At 38.8% G+C, this 13,339-nt stretch overlaps 1 protein-coding gene across 1 annotated transcript; it reads right to left on the reverse strand.

Annotated features, from left to right (window-relative positions):
* Window positions 1-4,859: 4,859 nt before the first annotated feature.
* Window positions 4,860-8,967, reverse strand: LOC143031068 (uncharacterized). Its single transcript, XM_076194465.1, has 2 exons — window positions 6,654-8,967; window positions 4,860-5,511 (listed from the first exon to the last, which is right to left on the reverse strand). The coding sequence occupies exon 1, from the start codon at window positions 8,337-8,339 to the stop codon at window positions 6,759-6,761; it is 1,581 nt and encodes a 526-aa protein (XP_076050580.1). The 5' UTR covers window positions 8,340-8,967; the 3' UTR covers window positions 4,860-5,511; window positions 6,654-6,758.
* Window positions 8,968-13,339: the final 4,372 nt, after the last annotated feature.

Genomic DNA, 13,339 nt, shown 5'->3' on the forward strand with positions numbered 1-13,339 from the left:
ACACTCTTCAATCCTATCTCTAACATCACCTATGCCCGCGCCGGGGAAACACACCTGCGTCCTATCTTTGTCGCAGAAAAGCCTGTCTAAATACCTCACTTGACTGTCTCCTACTACCAAAATCTTACCTGTGGGCAGGGATCCAGCGTCTGCCCTTTCCTTCTTCTCTTGGATTTCATTAGTTCCTTCTTCCTGCAGATTTGCCAGCACTTGAAACGAGTTTTTGCATTTCAGTGGGGCTGGTGAGGACTTTTTTCCACTTTTCCGCATCTTATTTCTCACCGTATTCCATCCATGCTCATCGCTAATATTGCCTTCCGTATCATGGGCCTTCGAGCGGAGAACTCGATTCTCCTCCTTAAGGCACTTAACAGCATCCTCCAAGGCTTCAATTCTACTAAGTAGAGATTGTACCTCTTCGGAGGAGGAGGAGGAGGAGGCGAATCAAGTAGGGAAGAAAAGGTAAAAGGTGCAGATGGAGAGATGATAATGGAAGAGAAGGCAGTAAGAGGAAGATGGGCAGAATATTTTAGGGAGTTGCTAAATGTGAAGGAGGATAGGAAGGGAAAGATAGTTGCAGTGGGAAGTGCTAAGAAATGACCGCGATGAGTGAGGAAAATTGAGGAGAAATAAGGAAGGATGAAGTCAAGGCAGTTGTTAAGATGATGAGAGCAGGTACGGCACCTGGATTGGATGGATGTCATGCAGAATGTCTAAAAAAAAAAAAAAAAAAAAAAAAAAAAAAAAGAGATACAGTGATGGTGGACTGGCTGGTGAGGGTATTTAATGTTTGCTGGAGAGAGGGTAGAGTGCTGGAGGACTGAAGGAGTGCCTGTACAGTTCCACTTTACAAGGGAAAAGGGGACAAGTGTGAGTGTATTAGTTTCAGAGGGATTAGCTTGTTAAGTGTAGTTGGGAAAGCTTATGGAAGGATCTTGATTGAGAGGATTAGGAGAGGAACAGAGGGAATAATTGGTGAGGAACAATGTAGATTTAGGACGGGTAGAGGTTGTGTGGATCAGATTCTTGTGGTAAGACAGATATGTGAGAAAGCCATTAGAAAAGGGAAGGATGTTTGGGCTTTTATGGATCTGGAAAAGGCTTTTGACAGGGTAGACAGGAAGGCACTGTGGGTGGTTTTGCAGATATACGGGATAGGAGGAAAGCTTCTGGGAGCTGTCAAGAGTTTATACGAGAGTAGTAGAGCTTGTGTCAGGATTAGAAATGGAGAGAGTGAGTGGTTCGAGGTAAAGGTGGGACTTCGTCAAGGAAGCGTTATGTCACCCTGGCTGTTCAACTTATACATGGATGGGGTAGTGCGAGAGGTAAATGCAAGGGTGGTGGGTCAGGGATTGGAGATGGTTAAAGAAAATGGAGAAAAGTGGGAGGTGAGCCAGCTGTTATTTGCGGACGACACTGCGCTTGTGGCAGGATCAGAGGAGGGATTGAGGAAGTTGGTGACAGAGTTCGGGAGAGTGTGCAAAAGAAGAAAGCTGAAGATAAATGTGGGTAAAAGTAAGGTGATGAGATGTACAAGGGGTGAAAGTGGCAGCAGACTGAAAGTGAGCATTAAGGGGGAGCGACTGGAGGAAGTGGATGTTTTAGATACTTGGGTGCAAATGTGGCTGGAAAAGGTGGAGTGGAGGTAGAATGTAGATTGAGAGAAGCGAGTAAATGCTTTGGTGGATTTAAAAGTGTAATGAAGAATAGACATTTGGGAATGGATGCTAAGAGGAGTGATTGTGCCAACAGCACTGTATGGGGCAGAAACATGGAACGTAAGAAAGGAAGAGAGAAGGAGTTTGAATGTGTTTGAGATGAGGTGTCTGAGAAGTTTGGTAGGGATTACTAGGCTGGATAGAGAAATGAGGAGAACAGGAGTGGTAAGGGAGTTGGGAGATAGGGTTGATAAAAGGGTATTAGGATGGTTTAGACACATGGAAAGAATGAATGAAGAAAGACTAGTAAAAGAGGTATGGAAGGCAGATGTGGGGGGAGTGAACATGAGGGGACGTCCTAGGATGAGATGGATGGATGGGGTGAAGGGGGCTTTGGGGAAGAGGGGAATGTCTGTTGAGGAAGGACGGGAGAGGACAGAAGACAGGGGTGAATGGAGAATGGTTGTATATGGATGATGTTGTGATGCATGAGATGGAATGGGTGGGGGAATGGGTGGGGGAATGGGGGTGCAGTAGTATGTGTGAGCATAATTTGATGCAGCCCAAAGGGATTTCTCCCCGTCTTCTCTTTTTCTGCATGGGGGCCTTGCTGTGAATGTGCTGTGCCTTGCAACACTGTCTCGGACCCAGGGCAATGGACAGGGTGCAGGGATGACCCGTCATCCAGGTGCTAAGAGGGAGGGTGGAGGGGAGTGTATTTAGGGATGGAATGGGTGGGGATGATTTTATGCCTTTTCTTTTTGGCTACCTCCCTTGTAAGGGAAAAAAAAAAACTTGGTATATGTATGTGCAATTTTCGTCGCTGTTCCTGATTTCAGAAATATTCTAAGAGTTTCAAAGATTCTTGTAACCCAAGATCTCCGTCAGAAACGGTGTTACAGTGTTTGTGTCTAACTGGAGAATAGCTTATTGGTGTTTATGATTAGCAATACGTTACCTCAACTGAACAAGTTCCTGGATCTAGGTCAATTGAATAATCACGTACTTAGTGAAAGCTACAGAGCTTATTTTGTTGATGACGCTCACCATTGAAAATGCTACTAATGCATAAATCTAATTACAATCTGGTTCAGGATCAGTTCAAGATATTTTGCCTTTGTAGCGGTACATTTCCATGTGCTATTTTACTTATTTACTTGACTGTCTATGACACACTTATCTTTTGTTTAGTTACCTTTGTTTACATTGTCTTTACTCAGTTTTCCATTCACTTTCTTCTTCATCTCTTCATTATCAATTTTCAATTTTTCCCTTTTCTATTTTTGCTTAAAAAAAAAAAAAAAAAAAAAACTTGGAAGGTGGAGGTAAATTGCAGACCAGGAAAAACAAGTAAATCCCTAGGGGGATTAAAAAGTATTATGATAAATATGCAATTGGGAATGGATGCAAAGAGGAGATTGTATGAAAGGATGATTGTACTGTTGGCATATTATGGAGCAGAGACTTGGACTTTAAGAGAGGCAGAGAGTAAATGTTTAAATGTGTTTGAGATAAAATGTCTGAGAAGAATGGTAGGAGTTACTAGGCTGGATAAAGTCAGAAACGAGGAGGTGAGGCGGAGAGCAGGAGTGGAAAAGGAGATGGCAGATGAACCTGATGAAAGCTTATTGGAGATGGTTCGGACACATGGAAAGAATGAGTGATGAAAGATCGGTAAAAGAGCTGTGGAAGGCAGAGGTGGAGGGAGTCAACTTGAGGGAATGACAGAGGACGAGATGGATGGGGTGAAGGGAGTGCTGAGCAAGAGGGGAATGTCTGTTGAGCAAGGAAGGAAGAAGGCAGGAGATCGAGGTGAATGTATGGATGATACTGTCATGCAAGGGAGGGAGGGGTGGGGGATGGGGGGGGGGAGTACAGGGTGCTTATGTGTGTATGATGTTTTGACTCAGCCCCCTAAAGGAATTTCTCCCATTTTTTTGTTTTTTTTTTCTGCATCAGGGGATGAGGAGGTGGGTGGGGGTCGCCGATTAAGTAAAGCGGCCTTGCTGTGAATGCACTGTGTCTTGCTGCATTGCATTGTGACCCAGGGCAGTTGGCAGATGCAGGGATGACCTGTCATCCATGAGGAGCTGGGATGGGAGGGGGATGTAAGGGAGTGAAATGGTGCATGCCTCTGACTCGGCTACCTCCCTTATTAGGGGGAAAAAGATCTCAGTGTGTAGATATACAGCTCCAACAAGGTAAAAGCCATACCAATAAGGGCTACATCCTTACATGCTGTATCTTGTGACAAAGAATATCTCTTCCTTGAGTGCTTGTGGGTTAATCTGGTGGCTGTTGTCAGTTTACCTTGGAAACATGGTTCCCCTGCAAGACAGACCTGGGGCTATAGTGTGATTGATTAATTGACTAATACTTATTTCTGAGTATTCAGATGTATTAAGACAGTGGCAAAGCAAGGGGGATGGGGGCTTTCCCTAGGTGGCCCTTTTTTACAGGATGGCAAATCAACATTATGATATCTGCATCAAGGGCACCACTACATGTATATTTAACTTTTGTAGACTATAGCAAAAAATATACAAGTTTTTGTAGTGTAGCAATGCATGGTTATGGTTCAGTGGTAAAAAAAAATAAGACTACACTGATATGTCAGTAATTAAGTTGATTACAACCCTGATCCACATACTCTTCTTGGCAAATAATTCACCCAAACTATTCATTGACCTTTTACCAAACATCTGGAATTAGAGTCAATCTAGTGTCAAATTGGTTCATTAAGTAGCAAACATTTTTCAGCAACTGATTAATTTTCAAGGTGTTCTTGGAGACTATTCATATCCTAATGTTCATGATAATTTTGTTTTTGCATATACAGGTACTGTGTTTCAGGGACTTATCATAATTTTTGTTTTCAGAGGATACTTGCTACTCAATAGCAACCCCTCCCACTCCTTATTTTCCAATCCCAATCTCTTCTCCGCTGTGGTAACCTGTTATGCTCCGTGTTTCATTTTGAATTTCATTTAACATGGCTAACTTCTGCCAAGATGTTTTGTGAAAGGTATTCATTTCAGGTCATTTATGTAAGTCAAGAATTTAAACAGAAGGGGTCTTCTCTCTAGCACATCTATTTTCACTGAATAATAATGGAATAACTTGAGCAACTTTATAATGCTAAGCTAATGTACTATCACTGTTATTTGATGGGCACTAAAATAGCTAAATACTTCTTCATATTCTCTATATTTATTCATTCATTTATGATTTTGTTATTGTATTTTTATTTGTTCTTTCTTTTACAGATGGCCCAATGACAGGCCCTCTTTGTGGTCTTCCTGCATAATAGACAAACCTCTTCCATCAAGAGGTGCAGCAACCCTGATGGGCTGACAATAAATCTCCAGACTAGGCCCGATATTCATCAATTTCAATTATAACTTGATGCACCTTTGCACACATAGAAAGAGGACAACAGGTAACAACACTGCTCCTACTGCTGCTGCATTGTGCTGGTGATATATAAAGTCACACAGACAACAATCCAAAGACAAATCAGTGGAAGAGGAGCCCAAGGATTGCTGCCAACCACTGTAGGACTGCAGTTTTCCCATCAGCAAAACTCATTGCAATAATTATTCTTGTTCTTTTATATATCAAGTGATGTTCCACTCTTTGCATAATATATTGGATTTGACCTTAAAATTCAGTTCCTCAATATTACCACAGATGTAATTGTCTTTAAATTGAGCATTCTATGATCCTTGTCAACAATCCAAAACCACTCCAATAGTTTTCTATAACTTGCATATCTCGATGTATTGTTACATTTTTGAAGTAACATAATTGTTATGTCTACTTATTTACATTCACAATTATTTACACATCACACCTATTTTCAAAGTAGGAAGATTGAAGTATTAAGCACTTTTTCATCTGGGTTTGGCATACAACAGATCTGAGTTCACATCTACTATACATGTCTGCTACTTTTATGAATGTATGTATATATGTATGTATGGACTGTATATGTGTATGTATGAGTATGTATGTCTACATGTAAGTATGTGTGTACGTGTATGTGTGTGTGTGTATGTATGTATATGTATGTATATGTGTGTATATGTATATGTATATGTGTATGTATATATATGTATATAATAGGTGTATATATATACATATATGTGTGTATATTTATACTGTATATGTATACAGTATATATGTTTGTATGTAATTGATCACGAGGCCAGGCTTCAGGTCGCTGCCTTGACATAGTGCAATGTTTTCGTCCTCACATCTCACAATGAACACATTATAAAAAGGTGAGGAGCCTACGCCAGGAGGCGCTGCGTAGCTGTGGCCAAAGCCGTCACATTTGCCCCACGATGCCCTTTGGTGATTGTCTGGGGACAGGTACCAGTCACTGTTGGGAATCTGAGGGCAAAGATGATAACCCTGTTACAGCTAGACACCCATATAAATACTTCCACACATGTGATCTCTCAATAGCAAGGAACCTCAACCCTTGTTGACATAAACACAACACCTAACTAACACTCAAATTGCAAATATATACACATCTGATATACACAGAATGTAGATCATTCAAAGTATTTCAAAAGATCCTATCAATCCTTTTGGTGAAACTAATTCTGCTTCATAGCATCTAATCTTTTCCTTCAATGATGATACTAATACAGCTGATTGGAACTGTATGGCAAATGCTACAATCTACCTTGTCAAGAATTAGAATACGATAGGTTTATCCTTGCCCAGCTCAAGGTTTACCCGACTAAAAATGAATGGTATCACATAAATTGTACGACTCTTAGTTCAGAAATATAAAAATCAACTCATTTCTTTATGACCATATAGCTCTCCTGTCTAAACTTATATTGCAATAGAAACCGCAATAATTTGAGAGGAAAGTTTGTGTTCCAGGTTTCTTTTAGATATAGGTCATCACATCTTTACTGGTAATACTCTTCCTAAAGAAATCTACATCATATCATTCATATGTTAAAGGTAATTCACCTGTGTGGGTTATCCTGTACCCTTTGTCTTTTCTTTTCTTTCTTTCATGGTCACACTAGGAGTGTTTCTCTCCTGTGTGTGTCAACACATGTCTTTTGAGATTACTCATTCCTGTGAAGGTTGCATCACACAGGCTGCACAGGAAAGGTTCCTTTTCTTTCCTGTGTGTGCCATTTCATGACATTTCAGATTATACTTTCGTGAGAAAGTTGCACTGCAAAAGTTACAATGGAAAGGCTTCTCTCCTGTGTGGGTCATCATATGATATTTGAGATCACCTTTACGAATAAAAGCTGCAATGCACAGGTCACACTGGAAAGGCTTCTCTCCTGAGTGGATCATCATATGATTTTTTAGATCACTTTTTCGTATGAAAGCTTCAACACAAAGGTCACACTGGAAAGCCTTCTCTCCTGAATGGGTCATCACATGCCTCTTGAAATTTCTTTTTCCCGAGAAAGCTGCATCACATAGGCCACATTTCAAAGGCTTCTTTCCTGAGTGTGTCATCATGTGTTCTTTGAGGTCACATTTTCGTTTGAAAGCTGCATCACACAAATGACAAGGGAGAGGTCTCTCTCCAGTGTGGGTAACTGCATGCCTTTGGAGACCACCCTTTCTTGTAAAAGCTGCACTGCATAGGTCACACTGGAAAGGCTTCTCTCCTGTGTGGGTCATCACATGATATTTGAGAGCACTTTTTCCTGAGAAAGCAGCACTGCATTGGTCACACTGGAAAGGCTTCTCTCCTGTGTGGGTCATGGCATGCCTTTTGAGATCACTCTTTCCTGCGAAAGCTGCATCACAAACGTCACACTTGAAAGGCTTCTCTCCCGTGTGGGTCATCATGTGATATTCAAGAGCACCTTTACGTGAAAAAGCTGCATCACACTGCTCACACTGGAAAGGCTTCTCTCCTGTATGTGTCATTACATGTCTTTTAAGATCACTCTTTTGTGGGAAAGCTGCATCACAAAAGTCGCATCGGAAAGGCTTCTCCCCCGTGTGGACCATCATATGACTTCTGAGTTTACGTCTCTGTGAGAAAGCTGCACTGCAAAGGTCACACTGAAAAGGTTTCTCTCCTGTGTGTACCATCACATGATGTTTGAGATCAACCTTTCGTACAAAAGCTGCATCGCATTGGTCACATGGGAAAGGCTTGTTTCCTGTATGGTTCATCATATGATTTTTTAAATAAGTCTTCCGTGTAAATGCTGCAGTGCACATGTCACATTGAAAAGGCTTCTCTCCAGTGTGGGACAACACATGTCTATCAAGATCATTCCTTCCTGAGAATGCTGCATCACATAGGCCACACTTAAAAGGCTTCTTTCCTGTGTGGTTCATCATGTGTCTTTTTAGATGATACTTTTGCTTGAAAGTTGCACTGCACCAGTCACAATGGAAAGGCTTCTCTTCTGTGTGGGTCATCACATGTCTATTAAGGCCACTCTTTCCTGTGAAAGCTGCATTACACTGGTCACAACGGAAAGGCTTCTCTCCTGTGTGGGTCATCACATGATATTTCAGACCACTCTTTCCTGAGAAAGTTGCATCACAAAGATCACACTGGAAAGGCTTTTCTCCTGTGTGGAATATCTCATGCATTTTGAGATCAGTCTTTTCTGAAAAAGTTGTACTGCAAAGTTCACTTTGGAAATCTTTTTCTTCTGTGTGCATCATTATATCCCAAGATTACATTTGTGAGAGCAGCATGTCTCACATCAAATCAGGTGTCTTCTGAACAGTGTCTTATGGTGGACATATGGAATCTATGGGGAACTATGTGAATTATTTTTTCCTTTTTTATGGTTATATCCTTGTCCTGTTAAGGATGAAAAAAAAAAAAAAAAAATCATTTTTAATACTTGACACACCATTTAATCCAAACAGGCGATTCTGTTTGTACTTTGTATTTGAGTGTTCTGAACATGTAATACTGGGAGTAAGGACATTTCATACACAAATCATCTCATACACAAAAGGAAGATTTGTACATACCATTTTCTTCATACACAGATAGCAACACCCTATGGATAATAAACTTTTTGGTAGATTGTGCAGAGTAACCTATACAAAAAGTTTCTAGGACTAAGACTGTACAATGGATTCCCCCCAACGAACAATACTATCACCAACACTATTCAACCTTCTCAAATCTGATCCCCCAGCCCCAGATCTAGAATGCAATACTAAAGTGCTCACCTATGCAGATGACCTCATGATAACCCCACACAATAACTACAAAACAAGAGCTAAGTACACTTAAGTCTACTTAGACAAACTAGAATAATGACCTTTACCACACACATCAGAGATGACAGTGAAAAACTAATAAATGAATAAACAAATAAAGTAACAACAATAATAATAAATGATTAAATAAATAAACATCCTAAGATCAGTTACAATCATGGGCTATGACCTGCAGAAGGAAACTCTAATCACAATCTACAAATTTCTTGAAAACTATGATTCAACAACATGGTTTTAACAGTTTGTAAAACAAATATAGATACCTTACAAACCATATCAAATAAAGCATTGTGAAGAACAAGCACTAGAACTACCCCAATAGAACATCTGCACACAGAAACCTCAATCTCTCCACAGAACATCACATAAAAATTATGGGCATATAGTTTATGCAAGAGCCCTGAACCTCACTCACCCATCTCATTACATCAATCAGACCAAACTCAAGCTCAAATATGATAAATTTGGGTAAGTGCTGATCACACAAGACACCTCTGGAAGACTACAGTATTAAAAACTAATAAAACCACATAATTTAGAAAGCTTTATGTCTAGGGTAATTTACTGAATGTGTGAGACTTCCTATGGATAACCTACAACACAGACAACAATATCATGTGACCAAAAGCCTGCCTGCCATATTCAACTGGGGGGAACACTGAGCATTCACGTTGGCCTCCTGAGTCCTGTACTTTAATTGTTCTTGGTAAGTTCTAATACATTAAATCTATTAACATTTCCTGGTGGTATCCACACAAGTTATACATAGACGATATTGGCCTTGCAGATCACGTACCAAGGTGTATGTATATTACATATTTTTGTCTTTATTCTCAATATTTATTTATATGTAGTAAATTGATTAACATTCCCTGGTGGTATACCTGCATGCTATACATAGATCACATTGGCTATGTAGCTTGCATACCAAAGTCTATTATTGTATATAAATATTATATAATTTGTCTACATTCTCAATATTCATTCTTATGCGGTAAATTCATTAACATTCCCTGTTAGTATCCACACAAGTTATATGTAGATCACATTGGCTATGTAGATTGCATACCAAAATACATTATATTTGTAATATATAATTTCTGTCTTCATTCTCAGTATTTATTCTTATGCAGTAAATTTACTAACATTTCTTAGTGGCGGTCTCCCTAGTAACCAACCAAAACAGACCAGAAATGACCAAATGGGTATGACACATACATTTTGAATCTTTATTTGACCAATATTTACACTGTTTGAGCATTTGTCTTTCAAATCTGTAAATCTTCATATCATTTGATTGATGGGAAGTTTAGATTTTATCCTCACAATTAAATGAACATGGCTATGAACTTATGACATAGGCTTCCACTACACAAGGCAGACATAAGATGTCTGTATTATTCCAGCATCACACTAAATTAGGTTTGGATATTCTATGTTAGGAGCTACAGTATAAGTCAATGTAAATTTCATGTTAAATATACTTGCTTGCATGATTCAGGAGTTTCACCCCTACCTATCCTACAATATTAAAAAAAAAAAAATCTTTGAAAACAGTTGCTTTTGGTCAATTCTAGTCTGACTAGGTCAGTTATAAGAAAGGCTGCCACCAGGGAATCTTAACAAATTTACTGCATAAGAATGAATATTGTGAATGAAGACAGAAATTATGTAAAAATACTTTGGTATGCCATCTACATAGCCAACATGATCGACATATAATCTGCATGGATACCAATAGGAAATGTTAATAAATTCACTGCATAAGAATAAATAGTCATATGACAAATATAAATCAATGACAAAATGCTGGCTACAAACATACATATAATTGATTTAGGTTCCCATAACTTGCCTCGATTCACTGACCCATCTGGCTTATTAGCTTTTAGCCAATTATTACGTCTATTTCCACTTGGTGGCAACATATAAAACTTCATCTGACCATTCTTTACACTGGAGGTATACCTTACTACATAGCAACATTTGGGCCACATAATCTGCAACCACAATCTAATGTAGTACACCTCTTCCTCACATTTGTTGTTGGTTTTCTTCAATTTTATATGGTAGCCTGGTTGCCCAGGCTGGTGACCCAGATGTCTGACAGCAAGATTGGCAATATTTTCAATACTGTATGTCAGAAACTCAACATAAAGGTATACAAGAGGTTAGGTTGACACGAATGAAATAAATTGTCTAACTCGACACAGAGTTATCATTCATATTCATTCCAATCACTTGGCTGCCATTCTGGAACCTTTGTTACATTTCCATACTATTATATAAAGTGCTTCCAAGTAATGCAGGGGATTCACTTCTGAAATAGATCTTTCCATGTATTTGGGTAATAACTTGCCTAGTTTTCACAATTTCTTCATAGACTAACTTAAAATAGAAAAATATATAAAAAAAAAGTTAAATAAAGTAACCCCTTTTCTTGTTCCACACAAGGAAAAAAAAATATGGTCATAATGGTTAACATAAAATTTAGACTTTTAGCCTGGCCCCTGCATACCCCCCCCCCAACCACTACCACCTTTTAGAAACTTCAAATTGGGATTTTCTTCTCATAAATGGTTTACTGTGGTTTATTATTAGTGCACCCAACATCATTTAAAACGAATGGACAGAATTTGTCCATTTCAACAGAAACTAAAAACCCTGCTTTACAGCTCAACTGTCTATAACAGTAACCTTATTTGTTTACAATTTTCGTCACTTTTCTTGATCTAAGAAATGTTCCAAGTTTCAAAGATTCTTGCAACCCAATATCTCCATCAGAAACAGTTTTACAGTGTTTGCGTCTAACCAGAAAATTTGTTACCTTACGTTACCTGTCCTGAACAGTGCCTGGACGTAGGTCATTTTAATACAGACTTAAACCCTAGATTGGTGGAGGTGGCGCGCGCTGGCGATTCCGGTGGGCGTGTATCCAAATGGATACACAGAATAAAAAATTAAAATAAAATATATGCGTGTTTTTTTTTGTCCATTTAAAGTTACTCTAATATAAATATAGGGTTCGTAGAGTCCTGCTAATACAAAATTAACGTAATTCCAAAATAAAAAATGACAACTATGAACAATTGAAAAAAACTTTGACAGAAAATCAAAGGATTGAGATTACGTGTTCCTGAGCCTAATATAAGAGGAACTTGGTAAAAAAAAACATTATAACAATGACCTACATATGTCAATTCATCTCATACAAAACCTTTAAAACCTCAGTTGTACAAAAAAAAACTTCGTCCTGACTAAATGAAAATGGGTGATTTTGGAAATGAATTTTTATGTGTAATGTGTAAAAATAATGCATGTACTTATTTTTCTTTTATGAAATTGTGTTTCTATGTGAAACATATATTCTTTGTATGAAATTGCACTTACATAGAGACGGAAGTGGAGTGTGAGAGGGGGAGGGGGGGGATTGGTGCGTAGGCCTATGCACTGAGGGAGAGGAGGTAACCGGATGTGGAATTTAGAGGGGGAGGGGAAGACAGGATGTAATGACAGCACTCAAATCCCTATGAGGACCTTCTAAGCATTCAATAAATGTCTCTGGCGACGCAAAAAATATAAATAGGTGATGTTGCGAGCACTGTGCCACCTTGGCAGTCTCTCCTAGAACCCCCATTTACAGTCACGATGGTTAAATTACTTTCATTTATTGTCACCGACGTATTATCACAACCACGTTGAAACTCATGAGAGTTTACATGCTGTGCTAACTCATCTTCAGTGTAGTATATAGTACGTTTCATTTTTGGTTTCGACAACCTAAAATGAAATTGAAAAAACTACATAATGACAATTTCTTCTCTATTATAGAGTTGTGTATACAATTATAGTGTTTTTTTCTACCTATACAATACAAAATTTTTGTTTCTAAGCTACCATGTGAAGATATATAATGATTTGACTTTTCCCATCCGATGTCAACAAGCGTAACGTAACCGGTGGGAACTGTGCCAATTGGATACACGCTACCTTATAGGGGCTATATTATATATCCAGATGGGGTAAAAACACCCTTAAAAGAAAAAATATAATCATTACTGATAACTCAAACAATAAAAGTTACCACATAAGCATTATTATAGACAAAAAAGCCCGCGAAAATTTAAGGGCGAAAAGTGTGTATCCAATTGGCACACCACCAATCTAGGGTTGAAAGCTAAAGGGCTTATTTCATAATGACGCTTAACATGGCCCATTGAAAACACTGCTAATGCATGCATCTAATTACGACCTGGTTTAGATTTAGTTCGAGGTATTTTGCCTTTGTAGCGGCACATTTCTATGTGATATTTGACATATTTTACACATTTCCTCGACTGTCTACGACGCCCTTCCTTTCTGTTTAGTTTCGTTGGTTTACATCGTCTATACTCTGTTTTCTCCATTCACTTTCATCATCTTTTCGC

The sequence above is a fragment of the Oratosquilla oratoria genome, chromosome 12, assembly GCF_046742065.1.
Source record: "Oratosquilla oratoria isolate Oo_2021 chromosome 12, ASM4674206v1, whole genome shotgun sequence".
NCBI lineage: Eukaryota > Metazoa > Arthropoda > Malacostraca > Stomatopoda > Squillidae > Oratosquilla > Oratosquilla oratoria.

Excerpts from the sequence above, each read along its gene's own strand:
- LOC143031068 (XM_076194465.1), bottom strand. The coding sequence starts at position 8,339 with ATGATGCACACAGAAGAAAAAGATTTCCAAAGTGAACTTTGCAGTACA.